Raw genomic sequence first — 18,340 nt, 5'->3', positions numbered from 1 at the left:
AGACGAATTGGCCTTTCTGTTAGCCTGCTGATTTTGTCCTGAAATTTATTTCCCACATAAATTATTTTGAGAGGGAGGCATGAGGGGGCAAGTTCTACACTTTGCTCTGCTTACAATAGCATTTACTATATCCTTCGATCTTCTTAATAAGTAATACTTATACTAAAACATATACTTCCTTATACCTCTTACATGGTGGCTAATTTCATCATTGTTGTTTACATTTGTTATCTTTCGTGCTATAAAGTAATTTCTACCGTCTAGCTATTTCCTCTATCTCTCTTAGTCTTTATAATCTTCATTTGGGGGGATACATCAATAACCAGTGGATCTGTCTTAGGAAGTATAGGAGTCTATGTAGCATGGAATAATATATATATGAACTAATATTAACTATTCTTTATATATACCTTAAAAAAAATTGTCTGGAGCTTAGTATAATTGCTCTTTTTGCTGTCTAAATTTTATTTTTTCTTGACATTTATTTAAGATATTCTTACCCTTTTCACCTCCATTTATTTAGTCACCTAGTTGCATCTGTCTAATCTGTTTTCTTTTAATTTCTTTTTATCATTTCATCTCGAGCATATCACACAGACTATTATGTTCTTACATCTTTCCAGCATATACTAATGGTATTATTTTTCTATATCAATAGTATGTGATTTTTACAATTAATTTTCTAAGTTTTTATGACTTCCCATATCTTCAATTATCTATTACATCATTATTTCAGTTAATTTATTGTTTGCAAAGATGGGTGCCATAACTACATTTGTATATCTAATAGTTTTTAAGTCTTGGTCTTTATATCCATCATCCTCGTTCTAACGAACTTGTTGTTTATCGGGATGGGCACCTTACTTGTATTTCCTTCTTCTTCTTTTTCCAGTTTGCTTTCCATTTAATTTTCATTTTTTTCTTTTGTAATTGAAGAATGCAGTTGAATTATTCAAATCTTTGAGACAGTATTGGTTGGTGTAGCTTGAAGAAACTTGAAGTTGTGGTATAAGGTCTGGCCGAGTATCTTGTCATTTACCTTTCTTCATATCATCCCAGAGTTCCTTTGTCCTCTTCTTTATCCCTCTTCTTTTGTTTCCAGGCCCTTTAGTTAGTATAGATTTTTGCTGAGGGGCTTTCATTCCATGTCCCTGCATATCAGTTTCCAGCTCCTCGTCTACTAGCTTTTGATTTTCCTTGAATTGTCGTTGTGTATTTTTCATTATATCCTTCATCTCGATCAGTTCGACCCCCACATTAATCATTTGGTTTAAAACTTCTTCCATAGAGGTGTTTATCTGTCCCATATCTAAGTATATGATTCACTGTAGGGACTTCCCCATCTCCATCTCTCCCACAAGTGTCAGTATATGAACTGGCAAAAATCCCAAAGGTTTCCTTCGGTCAGGCTTCAGTGGTGCAGACAGTTTTTCAGTGTGCGTGGGCGGCGGGAATCTGACTGCTTTCCAAGACACACAGGCAGCAGAAATTCTCTCCTTTGTTTTCCCTTCTAGTAGATTTTAACACCATATTTAAAGCTCACATCCCCAACAAGTCTAAGACGTTAGTCTCACTCCCTCTCCTGCATCAACATTTGCAAATTCAGTATGTAGCATCACTGGCATAGCCAAATTATGTAGATACACACAGACAAGATGAGCCACAATGTCTTAAATCATAGTATGCACCAGCAATTTTCAATTAACTGTTATCTTGCAAAGTATTCCATCTTATCAAATTTCCATACGTAATTTTTCTCCGACACTTCTAAACGAAAAAAAGCTTTTAGTTAATGATATAAAGTCTCCAGTATCTTCTTTTTTCTAATCATTAAGGTTAGGATGTCTAATTCTTAAACCAAAGAGTCAGTATCCAAAACAATTCAGAGTTAATTGGAGAAATTCAGACTTACAAAGAGGAGGTTATCTAAAGCAGTTGTAAGCAGAAGATTATTGCAGTTTGAAGTAAAAATGCTTAGACCAGTGGCTAGAAGCTGATTACCAAAATGGTTCTGGGTCGTCTTGAGCGAAAGGATTTTGTTTGGAGTGATCCCTCTCAGCTGCATCCAAGAGTCTCTCTCCAACTCGCATCCCAGGCTTGGGGGGTCATCTCCAATGTCCCCCGTGGGAGTCCAAAAGCCTCTGGACCTCCCCCCCCGACAATTAGGAACAGATTATGTCTTGAGGAGTTTCTCCAGACACAACTGACTCTCGCTACTGTCGTACTGGAAGTCCCTTATTTCATGCATTTCCTCCACTTATTAACTAATATGCCAGAACTAAATTCACTTCTTCCTTATATGGATCCCCACAATCACTATTCCTTTCCATAATACATAAAACACACACAAAAATGATACATGGAATATTTATCATTACTGGTTGTCTCTCTTCTACCATCAGCCCTGGAATCTCACAGTATCTTATTTGTTCATAAGAAAAAATTTCTCCACTCAGAAAAACCTCCAGTAACATTCCTGCTAGCTAGGTTCACAAACATTTATCTAACAGTGCAATCCCTAAACAGTTACTTCAGTGAACTTAGAAGGTTATAACACTACTTAGAATTGCACTGTAAGATTTATAAGGTCTTGTGAAGTATATCTTTAAAGTCACACTGAACTTTCTGTATTATGTGGGAGAATAGTGATTTTCACCACTAATTTTCTGGTTTGGCAACACAGTCAGGTGCTGTCTCCTGAAAAGACACAAGGATCAGGAATTCCAGTTGTGAGGCACTGACCCTAATTCCACCTTAGCAATTTCTCCCCTTCAGAATGAGATAACATCACAGCAGAAGAAGAGGCAAAAGCATCTAGTGCTGGTTTCTGTCAGAAAAAAGCTTCACAAGACAAAGGGGGAGGGGTATCACACTTTTGTTTAGCTCATGACATTAAGTAACTATTGCAGTGAATAGAAACATACCTGAGGGGAAAGATAACAGGAGATCAAGGGTTAGTTGACAGAACTACAGACCTTCCAAGGATGATCGAAGCACTAGTACTAGGGTTGCCAAGAGGCCTGGAGGAAAATGTTCTGTCCCTTTTATAGATGTTTAACATGTGTAAAAGGGCAGCTGAAACTTTTCATGGCATGGAGGTAAATAACATAGCATTAAACCTATGTGAAAGGAACAGGACATTTCTTTTTTAGGTAGCTGACAACCATAGTTAGTCCTTGTCTTCAGAACCCTTCACAGTCTGGGAATTCTGTATTCGAGGACTGTCTTTTTCTCTGTGAGTCTCCCGACTAACTGTCCACATACTGGATCTCACACCTGTGTTCTGAGTGAAGCAAAAATATCAGCAGTGGGGAGGAGGGGTGTTATGACCTTTACTTTCTTTAGGGTAGATTTTTCTTTTAATCTATCCCTTAACCCTCTGGGTAGTCTGCTGCCACCAGGAATATTTTATTCCAAGATATTTCATTTAAATTTTCCCTTTGGTAACTTTCCTAAGCGTCAGGATCCTTCGTGGTTCTACGTGGCCCTGAAGATAGGAATGGGATATAGCAATGACAGCTACACTGGGATATAACAAAACAAAAATAAACTTTTATTTAGTCAAGAAGCGTATCGGTTTCATAAACGTAGTTCTCGGTTCTTAAAGTTACTTCATTTACTCTCATTCACACAGCTAGCCTCTCTATCCCTGACTGAGTGTCCTTTCACAAACATGCTCAGTTCAGGTTCCACACAGGTTATATTTCTCTCATAAACACTTCAACATATTCAGGCAGCGCACAGCTAGCCTGCTTTTTTCTGACTAAAATTTTTTCTCTGTACTCTCAGTCTCAAACTACATTCACTCCGCCCACCCTCTCAGTCCTCAACCAATCATATCACTCACTCATCCATCTCCTTCACCCCCCACTCTTCACCTATCTCATCAAGCATTTAAAGATACATGCACACATTTACTTGGAATCATTACAAGGGGGTTTAATCAATTTCTTTTTTCAGCTATTGTGACATGGGAGCCTGGAGTTGCTCTTCTCTCTCTTCTTTAGGGGGCAACAAAATAATCAGTTTGATTAATATTATCAGTGTGGCATAGTGGTTAGAATGCCAGACTAGGATCTGAGAGACTCAGTTTCACATCCCCACTCTACTATGGAAACTTGCTGGGTGACCTTGAGCCGGTCACATACACTCAGCCTATTCTACCACACAGGGTGGTTGTGATTATAAAATGGAGGAGAGGAGAACAAATGTTTTCCTGGAGAGAAATCCATGGAGTAAATGAAATAAATAAATCAAATAAAAATATTAACAAGGTTTTAACACAAACAGTTGAAAATACCAGGACACACAATTGTGTGTGTCTGTATATGGTAGCAATTCCACTTTAATGTTCAGCAGTGGACGGTAATGGCAACTATTTGACAGACCTGTTAAAATTAAAAGCTTTACTCAGATGTTATGGGTAGCCTTTACTGGGTATAAAATTCCCTCAATGAATCCCAAAGCATGTTCATGTGTACCTGATATCAGAAAATAAAAAATACAACAGTTTGCAAATTTCTGCAGCAAATGAGTCTTCATCTTGCAATTTTCCTGAGCAGCATGTGAATTCCCTGGAGTAACAAAGGCCATTTACTACACTGTAAAGTTCTTGTGAGAACTTGAACAAAGGTTATAATCTTTATAGCTTCATCCCTAGTTGCTAGCCTGTAAAGGAAATGGGGTTGTCACTAGCCCTGCTGTTCTCAGCTTGAGACAATCAAGAGATGGAATAGGACTCAGAACCCTTTGATCTTCTCAGTGAGTGATCAGAGAGAGGAAAACTTCTCAGGACCTGGAGACTAGTTTCTTTAATAGTTTTAGCAGCCCCTTGTAAAGTGTCCTCAAGAAGGAGACTGCAATGCCAGGTCTCTTTAACAGGCTAAAACTGAGCATGCAGGTGTGACATTAGTGTAACCATAACTGAAATATTAGCATACATTGTGTATATTGCTAATAGATAGCAATAGACTTGTTGATCTCAGAGAATACACAAGGCAAAATGAGCAAGAAGGGGAAAAAATAGCTCCCACTATGCCACTTTAGGGACTAGCAAGTTTACTAAGGCAGAAACTTCCTCAGGTAACTGATTGAGCTGTCTATGGCATTAGAAATAATAATCTAATTATGGTGATATGTTGACATTTACAAACTGTTCCTCAGGCAGAACAGAACTGTGTACAACAGAAGATTCTGCCTTACCATATTTTCTTCATGATTGGTTAAAATAAAAGAGTATGGAGCAGGAGACTACTGTCAGGATTTGGGGTAGGTCAAGGCATCTGGTAAGGCACTTACTAGGATGACTGAGAGGAAATGAAAATCTCTTTATTACTTCCCGGAGGGCTTATAGTTTCCTTCCCCAAGGAAGCTGCTTTCATTAACTCTGCCCACAAACTTGAGCCAAACTTCTCTTTTGTTCTTCTGAGTCAGACTGCTTTAAAGACACAATGGTGACACGTTGGACCCAAGGCACCTACCAACAAAGGGAAACTGACAGTGCAATATTAAAAACACTTTTCTGGGAGTAAACTCCATTGAGTAGACCTGAGAAGGCTTCACAGTAGACTTGTTTCAGATTGTTTTCTTAGGTACTTCTTCCCCCCATCAAGAAGACAACGTCTGGTGAAATCGAGCAAGGGTATCTCTCCAATGTTGTTTCCAGATAACAAGATTCGGAGAGGGGGAAATAGGACTCATGGCAAAAGGTGGAATGGGGTGCGCTCTGAAACAAATAGTCCAGTGGGTGTAGGATCCATTTTAAAGAGGCCTGTATGCCAGCTATCTCTAGTTTTGCTCCTCTTTGGAACCAATTCACATCACTAGGTTGGTGCAGGCATGTAGCTTCAGTTCATCTGAGGCTGCGTTTGGCAAACCGCGAAGCAGTTGAGGGATTTACCTCAGCAGCCAACAATCCAGCTTTCAACTGACTCACCCTATATTTACTCCAAATTGCGCAACTGCCTTTTGGCAGTTGTACAACAGTGGTAAATAGGGTCGTTGAGAGTTGGGCATTTGATGGAAACAGAACACAACCACTTTTTAATCTTTCACGCATGAACGCATAAATTTACGGTAATCGCATGAGAAGCCTACACCGGCGGGCTGCTATTGTCGGGTCCTCAGAATCGGCAGAGCAGAAAAGCTTTCAGCATGCACCGGCAACCCTGGTTTTGCAGGTATCCGGAATGCTGTGCCAAGAGCCGCTTCTCCCTGTGGTGGCTGACGGGCACAACTGGTGCACAACAAGTTGAAGTGATTAGGACTGAGGCCACTATGGGCAAGACTTTCCCTGCTGCCTTGTAAGGAAATCCTGAATTGGACCCCCGAAGAGAAGGGAGCCGAGGCTTAAAGTCAAGTCATAAAAGTCGGGCCCGTTCCTGAAGCAAGAGGCCGCCTCAGCTCTCCTTTCCGAAAGCCCCCCCTCTCCACCTCCAGGAGGGGTCGCTCGCCAGCCGGGCCAGGCCTGTGGAAGGAGGGGAGACAGGTAAGTGGACGAAGAGGTTCCGGCTCGCCAGGCTCAGAGAAGGGAGGGCGCTCTCGGCCGGAAGCTCCTCCTGGTCCCGGGGGTGCAAGGGGCGGAGCGGGGATGGGTTAGGTGGCTGGGCTGCGGTGAGTGAAGAGATTTACCGAGGAGCATGGAGTGAGGAGTGGCTGGGAGCTGGAGGCTGCGGGAGAGAGAGCGGGCAGAGCCGAGATGGCGGTGGCGCGGGCTTTCGGGGTCCTGCTGCTGCTTGGTGAGTCACTGGGGCGGGGAGAGGGGCGCTGAGGGGAGGGAGCTGCTCTCCTGTGCCTGCCTCGCCGACGCTGAGGCCGGGGGCGCCTCGCTTTGCCCCGCGCTGGCTTCTTTCACCCCCGCTTTCGCCCCGCGCCGCTAGGTTTATATGCATGTGTGTGTGAGAAATGCAGTGAGTGCGTCGAGGCGCTTCAAAACTTGTTCAAGGGACGAGGCAGGCTCTCCGGTGAGCGAGTGAGGAGGACAGGAGGAGTGCCTGTTTGAAGGAGCGGCTAACCCGTTCAGGGACTTCTTTGTGTCCGCCAGAGTTGTTGGAGTAGGCAAGGAAGTGGCCCCGCGGGGGCTCACCCTCACCAGCCGTTTGGTGCCAAGTGCCAATCAAGTCTCTCTGCATGCAAAAAGGGTTTGCGTCCCTCTGGGCTTCGCACCCGCCGCCGCTACAACAGTTGACCCCTCCCCCCGCCTCGCTCGTTACAAGCCCTGCAATTGCTTGGTGCCATTCAGACTGAACAGCGGGATCCTTCTCGAGCAGGCAGTCGGGCAACGTTGCTGCTTCTCGTTGCCTCTAACGTGCTGGTTTGAAAGTGCTCCAAGGAGGGCGGTGTGTGTTTAGACTGGCTGGAGCAACGACGGGAATACACGCGCCAGTACCTTTTTCTTTAAAAAGGAAAAAAAAAGTAGTTTCCAGTTGCCTTTTTATAGAAACTTACATTCCTATCCTGTCAGCGACCTTCACTTTTTGCTAGCCTCTTATTTGCCGCCCAAGGAAAGGTGCTTGCCGCCCACATGAAATTATCTGTATGAAGACAGTTTGCATAGATCTTTCACAGAGGAGGAAAGTAACAGAGGCAACGCCATTAGTTTTGTTAATCTCCCCCATTTACGGGCTTCCATGCTTTGCCAAAATCTTGCCCCCTTCTTTCATTATTGAACATTTAAAATATTAGAGACTTTCTGATCAACTTCATCCTAATCATACAAGCTATATTCAGAAATCCTTTTTAGGGCAGATCTGTTGAAATCAACTGGCATTGTAGATGTTTAGGAATGCATTCTGACTTGATGTCTATGGATTAAGTTCTACTAGTAGCAAATCTAGTCCCATTGAAATTGCTGATAATTCCTTGATTAGCTTAAATGCAGTGTGACTGCATTGTGGATCATACTGTACACTGAGCGGTGAAGAGGTTACTGACTTTAATTTGATAATGTTTAACTGAAACTTTCATCAGGCTAATGTGGGCAATAGTTTAGCTACTCACTAGTATTGCAAATATGAGACTCACTTGCCTATCCTGCATCCCTGGTTGACAGTCTAATGTCCAAATAGTTGCCATGCAGATCTGAGCTGTCGTTGATCTAGTGTTAACATCAGATGGCTACCCTGACTGTGATTGGAATCTGTACTTGGGTTCTTGTACGAATATAATTGACAAATGTGAAATAAATTATAATTTGTTTACATGTTGTGCAACTTTTGAGATGTTGCCCTCTTGCAGTTTTTCAGTATTAAGAATGAAAGGCATAGTTTCCATCTTGAGATAGTAATATTAACTGAGGGCCATTTCACACTCTAAAGAATTAATCATAACAGTACTTTTATCTTTTTTGGAGGTCTTTCATTCAAAGCGTCACCATAGGTCAGAGGCGACTTGACAGCACATCACACACACGCACACACACTTTTATCCGATAAAATGCAAGGTGAGGCAGCCTTCTCCACCTTTTTAACATTTTCTACCTAGTGCAGTATCTTGTGAGAAAAAGGATTTTTGTGTGTGACAGTGATGATTACATGCATATAAATGCTGCCTTTACTGTAAGGTTGTGATTAATGTTGTGCAAAGGAAAAATGACTGGATGTCTGTGTGCAACTTCTTTTATAAACTACATTTCTGATGAATGTCAATTGGTAAATTTCTTTGTTCTTAGTTTTTTAAAGCAAAGGTATCTGCTACATGGCCACTGGAGTGAAAAATTGATACTAGTCTAAATAATTCTGTTATTTCTTATTACTTCTAGCCTGTAATCCTTTGCTAGCAGTGTCTTTTTACAGAGTTGCTGCTCCCTAAGTAATATATCTTGTAACTATCTAAAGCTAAGGTTCCTCAGGCTTATTTCAGATGTATTTCTAAGAAGTGTATAACAACATTCTTTAATCTGTCCAGTACTAGGAAAATCAGAGACTGAGATGGAGTTCAGTATCCCTTCAAAACTCTTGTGGTTGGATGAAGGTGTTTTTTCATTTTTCTTTTGTTAGAATATTTTCTTATTCTTATTCTTAAAAGCATTTCTGATTAATGAAGGGCATGCAGAAATGTTTTAAGTGCTAATGGTGTCTAGGAAAACTTGGTTTCAGGTTACTAAGAATTTTAATAAAAGCATTATAGAGCTTGTAGTTTTGATGCCTAGTATAGCTTACTTAGGGCAGAAACATTATTTGTTCTGGAGGTAGGGAGTGGAGCATCTCAGCAAGTGTTGGTAATGGAGTGAGTACTTATGTTTAGGTAATTATGCAAGAAAAGTTTAGCCCTGTAGAATCCTTGGTCTAAAGAAGTTTTTGTTTTTAAAAAAATCTGTGAAATGTAAATTTATCATACTGTTACTGCTTGTTTTGAACTCCTAGTCTTGTTAGTTTGGTCCACAAAAAATGACAAGCTAGGTTTTGCTCGTTAATTAACATTGCTGCTGCCACAAAGGGATTGACCTGTTCTCAGGTGCAAGAGTGTTCTGTTTTTATCTGTTTGACAGATTTAGAAATAATGTTATTCCTATAGTGCGCTGATGGTGAGAGTGCTGTCAAGTCATAGCTCACTTATGGTGACCCCCTGGTGGGGTTTTCATAACAAAAGACTAACAGAGGTGGTTTGCCATTGCCTGTCTTTGCAACCCTGGCCTTCCTTGGAGGTCTCCCATCCAATTACTAACCAAGGCCAACCCCATTTAGCTTCTGAGATCTGATAAGATTGGGTTTACCAGGCCAAGGCTCCTATACTGTACAGCATAATATTTTCTTGTTGACAGTCTTTGTTGCAGGTCAAATAAATGGTTTTCATATGGCATTTAATGAAGTTTAAATGTGAAATATGAGAAGCTTAAATTTATATCAACTCAGTTTATATACTTTTTAAAATTTCTAGTTAGCAGATTATCCTCAGTTATACTTGTGGAATTTTCTAGCATATCATGGCTTAAATTTGGGCAAATTGACCAATGGGCGAAGCTTTTAAAAAGCACTACGATTTTTATTGCTCTCTGTTCTAGAGTTTTCAATATTTAACGTAGTGCTATTATCAGAGTGTACGACTGGTAATGAAGGACTGCATTGGCCAAAGAAACTTAGTAGGCTTCAATATGAGAAATGATATAGTTTACCATATTAGAAATTGAAGGGGCAGCCTTCAGTAAATAATGTATGCGGCATTATTAGCACTGTATTTAGCTAAATACGGTGTCATTAAAGAACGTAGGCATATCTGTATAATACACTGTAATATTTATATGGATTTCTAAATTATTTCCTATTTGTATATGTTATGTGTTGTCAAATCACTTCTGACTTACGGCAATCCTATGAATTAATGACCTCCACAATATCCAGTAATAGCTTTGCTCAGGACTTGCAAACTGAAGGCTGTGGCTTCCTTTACTGAGTCAATCCATTTTATGATCTTCCTCTTTTCCTGCTGTATTCAACTTTTCCTAGCAATATTGTCTTTTCCAGTGAGGCTTAACTTCTCATAATGTGACCAAAGTACAATAGTCTCAGTATTGTCATTTTATCTTCTAGGGAGAATGCAGCCTTGATTTGATCTAGAACCAACTTATTTGTCTTTTTGGCAAATAGCTCCGTTAATGTGCTATAAGAGAAGGAGTTAAATAGTTTAATCTTTGGGAAGAATGGCTTTAATTCTTGGTCTTCACAAGGGTTTGAGAGATGAGTGACAATTAGCATCTGTAAAGGTGTCTGTATGGATGGACCCTAGTACACTAGAAAGGCTGTATTCTCTTCCCCCTCCCACCCATGTGACAGAAGAGAGAACCAGCTGAATGTAACAGCAATTCATTGGAAACTGATTGCTCTCCTTCATATACAGTACATAGTGCCCATAGCAATCTCTTCCCTGAAGTGTGTTTTATCTTTCAAGAATTCTAAACTTTAAAAAATATTGTTGATGGTGGTTGCCTGCTTGTTTCAGATGCTGCTTTCGGTGCTCATATTTGCATTATTTCCACAAAATATAAAAAAATGTGGTTGAATGCACCTGAGTATTAAGTTCCTCAAAATAAATGCCAAAGGCAAGTAGGCACAGGTACAAGAATAACCCATGTAAGAAGGGTGGAAATGCATGAAAATGAAGCTGGTGTGATTAGTTAAATTATAGGGCAGCAGTGTGGGCATAGTGGATGGAATGGCAGAAGACTTTGAAGTAAGGTAGCAGTTAAGTTGTAAAAGCAGCCCTTATACTACCCTTTCACCGGAGGTAACGTCTACAGGGTGGTGCAAGGCTAAGGCTTGGCTAAGGTTCCTTGGCAGTAGCATTTGTGTAGCATTTTCTTTGTTGGTATAGGTGAGAATTCCAAAAGTGCTTGGAACATCTGCTGTATCTTATTTGAACTACATAATATAATAGCATTCCACAGGGACCTATAACATAGTTTTTATGTAAAAAAATTGGCACTTTCTCTTATGGAGAGAGTATGTCCCCCCATTGTTTGCTGTTTTGCATTGCCGTTTGCATGAATGCTATAAAAACATTAGCTTCTAATATTTTTGGGAAAGGACTTTGTGGTCCAGGTGAACACCAGCTTAAGTAAGTTAAAGGAATATTCTCACTTTTGCAGCATCTACTAAGAACAGCATTCTAGCTGCTGTACAGAATATGGAAGTTGCCATCTCTGTTTAGAGAATTTAGTTTAAAATGTTTGAATAATAAATGGCTAACCTATGGATTTGTACAGGAATGTACAAGGAAATGGTTAAGGCTTTGTTACCTTAATGGTGGGAGTTCATGTTGAATCCTGATGAGAAAGGCAGACAAATAAATAAAATAAAATATTGATTAATGTAGTGTAAGCAATTAAAACTACTGTAGGGCTTTAAACAGGTATATTTTGGAACACAGACTTGTGAGAAACAGGCCATGTTAGGGTAGTCCTACAAATAATTGTGGAAAAGGCTATAAACTGAGAGTTAGCTGAGACATAGCTTACTTAGTTCATGCATTCTTGAAACCAAATCTCCCTGTGATCCTTTGAGTAAAGAGATGTCATGATGACACACAGTGGCTCATTTCTTGCTGCTAAAATGGTATTTAAAAAAGGAAGATGTGACTTGCTATGCATACATTCACATATACAATGTGGTGAATCTATGTATTATGTATCTATGAGCGATGGAACAGAAATCAAAAGGAAATCAATTAACACTTGTTTCAGTAGGTTTTGTCACGTTAACACACTTAGCATGCTTTCTTAAATAAAGAAGGAAATGTGATCTGAGAGTAAGGAGTTGAAATGTTTTGTTTTAAGTTGATTTCATGTTTTCTGCCACACAGTTCCTGATCTGCTGTCCTGTACTATGCTGGCAGGCAGAGGCTAGGCTCTTCTGGAGTAAGGCTTGGCTGGCTAGACTGGAGTTGGGGTTTGGGGCTGAAGGTAGAGAGCTTGGAGCTTTTGCCTAGTGGACCAGTTGATCCAGTGATCTAGCCTTCCCAAGCTTCAGCCTAAATAGGTTGGGAGTTCATATGGCCCAGCTGCACTTGCTCTTGAAGCTGTCCTGTGCTTTGGTTAGGATCCTGCAAAGAAGTATTGCTCACAGAGCCCTATTTTGGATCCAGGCTTGGAGTGCTGCCAGTTTGGCACTTTACCTTCTCTGTGCTGTTTTGGCCTGGTCTACTGACACAGTTGTTGTGGTGTAGGAGCAGGTCCTGAGGGGCTCTGGGCTAGAGTTTGTGTCCTGCTTGGTGGAGGCATACTGGCTATCTCAGAAACCAGTTTGCAAGGACTCTCTTTCCGGCTCTGGCAGGGTTGCCTCTGGAGCAGGTCAGCAGGTGCCTTGGCAGCATCCGGTCCTCTGTGGTACTGGTTCCCTGGCCATGGCTTCTCAGGCTGTTCCTCTGTCAGTCACTGGGCTGGTCAGAGGGGGGGTCATCATGACAACTACAGGGGCTCTTGACTGTAAAATTCTGTGGAAGGAAGGGGGTAGTTCTGCATGGAAACCACTAATATTGAATGCAGGTATCTTGAACTTTAAACTTTAAAAATATCTAGGTATTCCTTATCTTATTGGTCAGCATCTTTGTCTGCAAAGTGTAAAACCAGTTAACAATCGACTTTCTATTCTTGCCTTTTAAAGTTCCTTCCTCAGTTGTGTTGAGCTTCCTGTTTTCCTTTTGCGAAGCCTGCTTTCTCTCTGTACTGCATTCCAGGTACTGCTCTCTCTCTCTCTCTGTACTGCATACCCCTCTTGACACCAATACTCCTACTCCATTCCATTCTTTATGCGCTTAGATGATCAAAGCATCCTTGTCTTTGCAAGCTAGTACCCCAGCAAGAATAATAGAGGCAGAAGGGGGAGGGTCATTTTCATAACAACCGAAGCCATGGACAATTTAGAAATTAATTCCTTTGTCATATCCAAAGGCCTACAGTATTCTTCATTGCCCAAGTACTTCTAGCATGCAGCTTTTAATAACTTTGCAACCAAATACAAGAGCCACATGTCCTTGGAATATCAGAGCACTGAGCATGAATAGCAACACTGAAGAACAGTGTTCCCATTGGCTGATGTACAGTGTGGAATTCCTTTCTCTTAAAGATTCATCAGTGTTTAAGCTTAAGTATTTTGCAGAGTGCTGTAGAACTTGCACCATGTCCTTAACACACACACCCCGCCCACTAACGGCCAACAAAGTAGACAAAACAGTTTCTCTTCCAGTATTTACTATAGGTATAAAATAATGTTGTGCTCTGAATCATTGATTGAAACAACTCGTTTATTTGGGTCATTTTCAGAGGCCCTGCTTTGGGTGCCTCCATCATATGAGGTGAGATGGTTGGCAACCCGAGGAAGGGACTTCTTAATCATGGCACCAATACTTTGGAACTCCTTTCCCAGGGAGATTAATCTGTCTCCCTTCGTTGCTGACATCGACCAGTGGGTAAAGATGTTTGCTTTGTTCAGCATATCCCCAATAACTGTTATTGGCCCTCCTCTGTGTTCTTTGTGTCATGTTTGTGTGTGTGTTTACCTAATTTTGTGTGTGTGTGTGTGTCTCTCTCTCTCTCTCTCTCTCTCTCTCTCTCTCTCTCTCTCTCTCTCTCTCTCTCTCTCTCTCTCTCTCTCTCTCTCTCTCTCTATATATATATATAGTGTTTTAATGTTTGCTTCCTTGGGTACCCTATTTGGGTAGAAAGCCAGCATATAAATATTTTAAATAACTTGAATAAATTAAATTGAATAAATTAAATTTTAAAAAATCCTTCAAAATGTGCATATGACCTTCATATTTGTTAGTATGCTTTGTAACTTTGCTTATGGCTATATGTGATGCCTACCACTTTGTTGTGCTAAGTACAAGAAATGAGGAGTGCACATTTATTAACAGTGTTTTAATTGGCAGGTTGTTTTGTCTGGTTTTGAACTCTAGTTTCTTAACATTTGCTAGCAGTTATTGTGGTTTGTATTTGCAGGCACTTCTGCCCATCACAATTAATCTTTTCTACTTTCCCAGATGTAGAAAAGTTTAAGTGATGGATTACAGAATTCATTGACAATTTAGTATAGTGTTTTTTTAAAAATCCAATTAAAGCTGATATGACTAGAGTTGTCATTTTTAATACAGTTTTTCTGTGTTACCTTACATTTCAATATTTGTCCTACCTACTTCCTCTTTTCAGCATACCTTTTTCTTATGAGTGTTTTACCATCTCTTTTTTCTGTGGCACTCTTCTTATTAAGTATGGGAGGGGAAGGAATGTTGGAAACATGACTCTTTAAGTGCATTTTCAGATTAGTTACCCTATGGGCACTTAACCAAAACGTGGGTGTTGCTCTCATGCCCAGTTACATAAATAATATTCAATGCTTCTGCTGGTTAGATGCCACAGGTTAGATACTCCCCTCTTCCTGCATCTTGCTAACAGTTCCAGACACCTCTTTTTTTTTAGTCACGATATAATGAGAGTCTGTCATATCTGCCAGTAGTACCTGGGCAGGGCAAGGATTCAATCCAAGCTTCAGATGGCTTTCAGGTTCACTTGTATTCATAAATATTTCTTTACGCAGTCTGCCTTGCATCGTATTACATTTTTGGCACTCCAGTGAACGCTTAGAAAATTTGGGTTTGGAAAGCATTCAGTCTAAGTGTGCATTCTTGTCCATTCGATTAAGTGAAAATATTGTTGCCTTTCATCTCTGTTTATACCACAAAACCAGACATCACCAGTAACACTGAATGTGTCTGTGGGAATGACCTTGAGGCCCTACTCTATAGATGGAATAATATTTAGAACTGTAGCTTTGCTTCTTTCTACATCCAAGAAGTGGGTCTTGGGTACTGCTTGTTATCTGACTGAAAAACCCGTCTAGTTAAGCAACAGTGTGCAGAAATGCAGCTTTTGTTTGTCCTAATTAGCAGTGTCACTGTTGACTGCCTCAGCAGAGTCATGGGAAAAAGAACTTGATGTGGGAGGAACAATGATTTCTCTGCAATGTACTCTTTAGTGACTTTTGCTCACCTATAATAGCATTCCCATCTTGTTTCTTAATTTACAGAATGTGGAAAAAGCCATAATCAAATCTCTTGCTCTATATAGCTATCAAGTAAAACCACTTCCAAGCAGTCTGTCTCCATCTTATGCATCTTAAAACAAGCCATGACAAATTTTTTTTGGCTGTAGGAGCCAGACCAAAAGCTTAGAAGCCACTCTTATTTTCCAGCTTTCATATTTTTGTATTTTAATGTCCATATTTTCTAATTATTGTTACTACAAACCATAATCTTTACCTCTTCATAGATCAAACCATTTGTATTGCTGCTGAGAGATGCTACAAGAAAATCATTAGTGAAAATACTGGGGCTGCACAGTGATATTTCTAGGTGCCTTGGTGTACTGATGCTTGGGATTTGTCAAGCCCTGTCATAGCAATCCTCCCCCCTTGCATTTTTTTGTGCCACAAGCAGAAAATTATATCTTTTTCTTAATTTTAAAAAATCCATTATAGCTATTATGTATGTTCATGGACAAAACCAGTATTTCATCCTTTAAATGTTTCTTTAGGTGATGTTGGAGAATGAAGGCTGCATTCATGAACACGTACTGTAACTCTGGGTTGTGATCAGTGTGATTCCAGCATGAAGTATGTCTGTGACCATCCATATAATTTTTCTTGCGCAGTGTTGGGAGCGGGAGACGAGGAATGTCTATACATCTACTTTGTAGCACAGCCCTCCTGTCTCTTCCCAAACATTGCCGAAACACTGGTGTTTAGTTGTATAATTAAGGTGTAAATCGCTTTCCTGTAGGCACAATGAAGTACTCTGGGTATTTCCTGCCCTAGTGTTCAGGACCAATTTGGGGACAGGGTGGGTGGGAGCCCAGTGTGCCCTTTCTTTATTAACCAGCCGCTTGGTCTCAGGATACATGTTCAAGGACAGTGAGAGAGGATAGAATTATGCATTTGTCTTTGCTTTGTATAGGAGAAGGCTATATATAGAAGTTAGAAGTAGGAATTCTCTAGTTGGTGTCTGTGAAGTGGATGCAAGAAATGACACTCGAACAGATGAGAAAGCAAGTATACCTAGTCTAGAAATTCATTGCAACTGCAAGTCCTTGGATGCTCAGTTATTCTCCATGCTAGCTCAGATGTAGGAATGACAGGGTGTGTGTGTGTCCATTAAATAGGCCTAGGATGCTTACAGACTTGCTTTTTATGGCTACTTAAGAAGTGATTCAAAAATTATGCTAAGACTAGTCAGTTGATCACCACTGGGAGAGCTACAAGGTATGAGATGTAGTACATTGCCGTGGTAGCTCATGACCAGAGACCTTCTCTTCTTTTAAACTATAACCAAATTAAAGTAAAATAAATGTGTAGTCCTCTACTTTCAGTGCTGGTGGATGCTTCATTTAATGTGATACCACATTTTCTCATTCTGTGAACAATGGCAATCTTAGATTAATGAACAATAAATAATATTGTTAATCTTCTTCATCCCAGACTTATGGCTTAAATACAATTTTAAGAAGATTTGTCTCTTCTGCTTACAAAAAGATCTCTTTTTAGTCATTTACTTGATCTTTTGACTCAGGCCTTGTCATGAATGCTTTAATAATGCATTGCCCAAATCTGAATTTTTGTGGCTGAGATACTAGCCCATTTCTCTTCCACGTCTCCTATTGAAGTTGTGCTTTCAATTACACATTCAGTTTGGATGAACTGCTAATCTCCGGGAATTGCATTCTCTGCCAAGGGCATATCATTAATCTAACATTTTGCATTTAAAACCACAATTGCCTTTTTTTTCTCATGGTCATACGAGATGTTATGGCAGCTGACTCATGTGCTAACTTTGGTTTGCCACTGAATTCTTGTAAAGAAGAGTGGCCACAAGCATAGGTGTCTTTTAGTGAACTGGACAGATTCAGGGAGGAGAGGTCTATCAGTGGCTAGTAGCCATGGTGACTAAGGATCCTCCACATTCAGAGGCAGTAAACCTCTGAATTCCAGTGCCAGGAGGCAACAGCAGGGAGAGGAATTGGTCTCTGTGCTCTTTTTGGTGTTCCTCCAGGGCAGGGGTGGGCAAATTGCAGCCCGTGGGCCACATGCGGCCCGCTAAAGAGTTTTTTGTGGCCCGCCAAGACAGCCCGCTCTTGCGCTTCGCTCTGGCCTGAAGTCTGGCCTGCCAGCTCTCCCTGGGACACGCGGGGGTGAGAGGCTTCCCCTGCGGAGCACGTGTGAACACCGCCGGCGCTTGGACCCAGGCGCACAGGCAGGCCAGGCGGGCAGGTGGCAGCTAATGGGTGCTGGCCAGGCAGGCAGGTGGCAGCCAAGTGGAGGTGCTGCCCCTGGGCGGCCTCGTGCAGCGCCTGCGAGGCGGGGCGCGGGGCCGGCCGGAGCCGCTGGTGCAGAACTGGGACCCCCGTGCTACCGCTGCCTGGTCAGCTGGTGCGCGGTGGGGCTGCCGGCCAGCTGCAAAGCGCCCCCGGAGCAGCTCTCTTTCCAGCAAGTAGGGGGGCTCGGCAGAGAAGGGCTCTCTGGGCAGTGCCGTGCAATGGTTAGGATGTGGGGCTGCGAAGGAGATGCTAGCTCGGGTGGCCGCTCGCCATGCGCCATGCGAGTTACCCCAGTCTAAGCCCATTGAAATCAATTCTTCTTTGGGCTGCCAGCTCCAGGTTGTGAAATTCCTGGAGATTTGGAGCGTGGAGCGTGGAGAGGGCAGGGTTTGGGGAGGGGAGGGACCTTAACAGGATGTAGTGCCAAGTGATCACACCCCAAATCAGCCATTTTCTCCAGGGGAACTGATTTCTGTTGCCTGGAGATCAGTTGTAATTCCGGGAGATCTCCAGCCATCACCTGGAGGCTGGCAACCCACCTTG

General features: G+C 41.5%; 1 protein-coding gene across 1 annotated transcript in view; it reads left to right on the top strand.

Moving 5' to 3' along the window:
* The first annotated feature begins 6,612 nt into the window (after positions 1–6,612).
* Positions 6,613–18,340, top strand: part of PTK7 (protein tyrosine kinase 7 (inactive)) — a 125,847-nt gene continuing 114,119 nt past the window's right edge. The window contains exon 1 of the mRNA XM_054984237.1: positions 6,613–6,737. Within this exon, the coding sequence (XP_054840212.1) occupies positions 6,698–6,737 (40 nt within the window). The 5' untranslated portion in view covers positions 6,613–6,697. The remainder of the gene's footprint in view (positions 6,738–18,340) is intronic.

The sequence above is a fragment of the Eublepharis macularius genome, chromosome 1 (genome assembly GCF_028583425.1).
Source record: "Eublepharis macularius isolate TG4126 chromosome 1, MPM_Emac_v1.0, whole genome shotgun sequence".
In the NCBI taxonomy this organism is placed as follows: domain Eukaryota; kingdom Metazoa; phylum Chordata; class Lepidosauria; order Squamata; family Eublepharidae; genus Eublepharis; species Eublepharis macularius.
The sequence above is the reverse complement of the archived record's forward strand: the minus strand, read 5'-3'. Positions and strand labels throughout refer to the sequence as shown.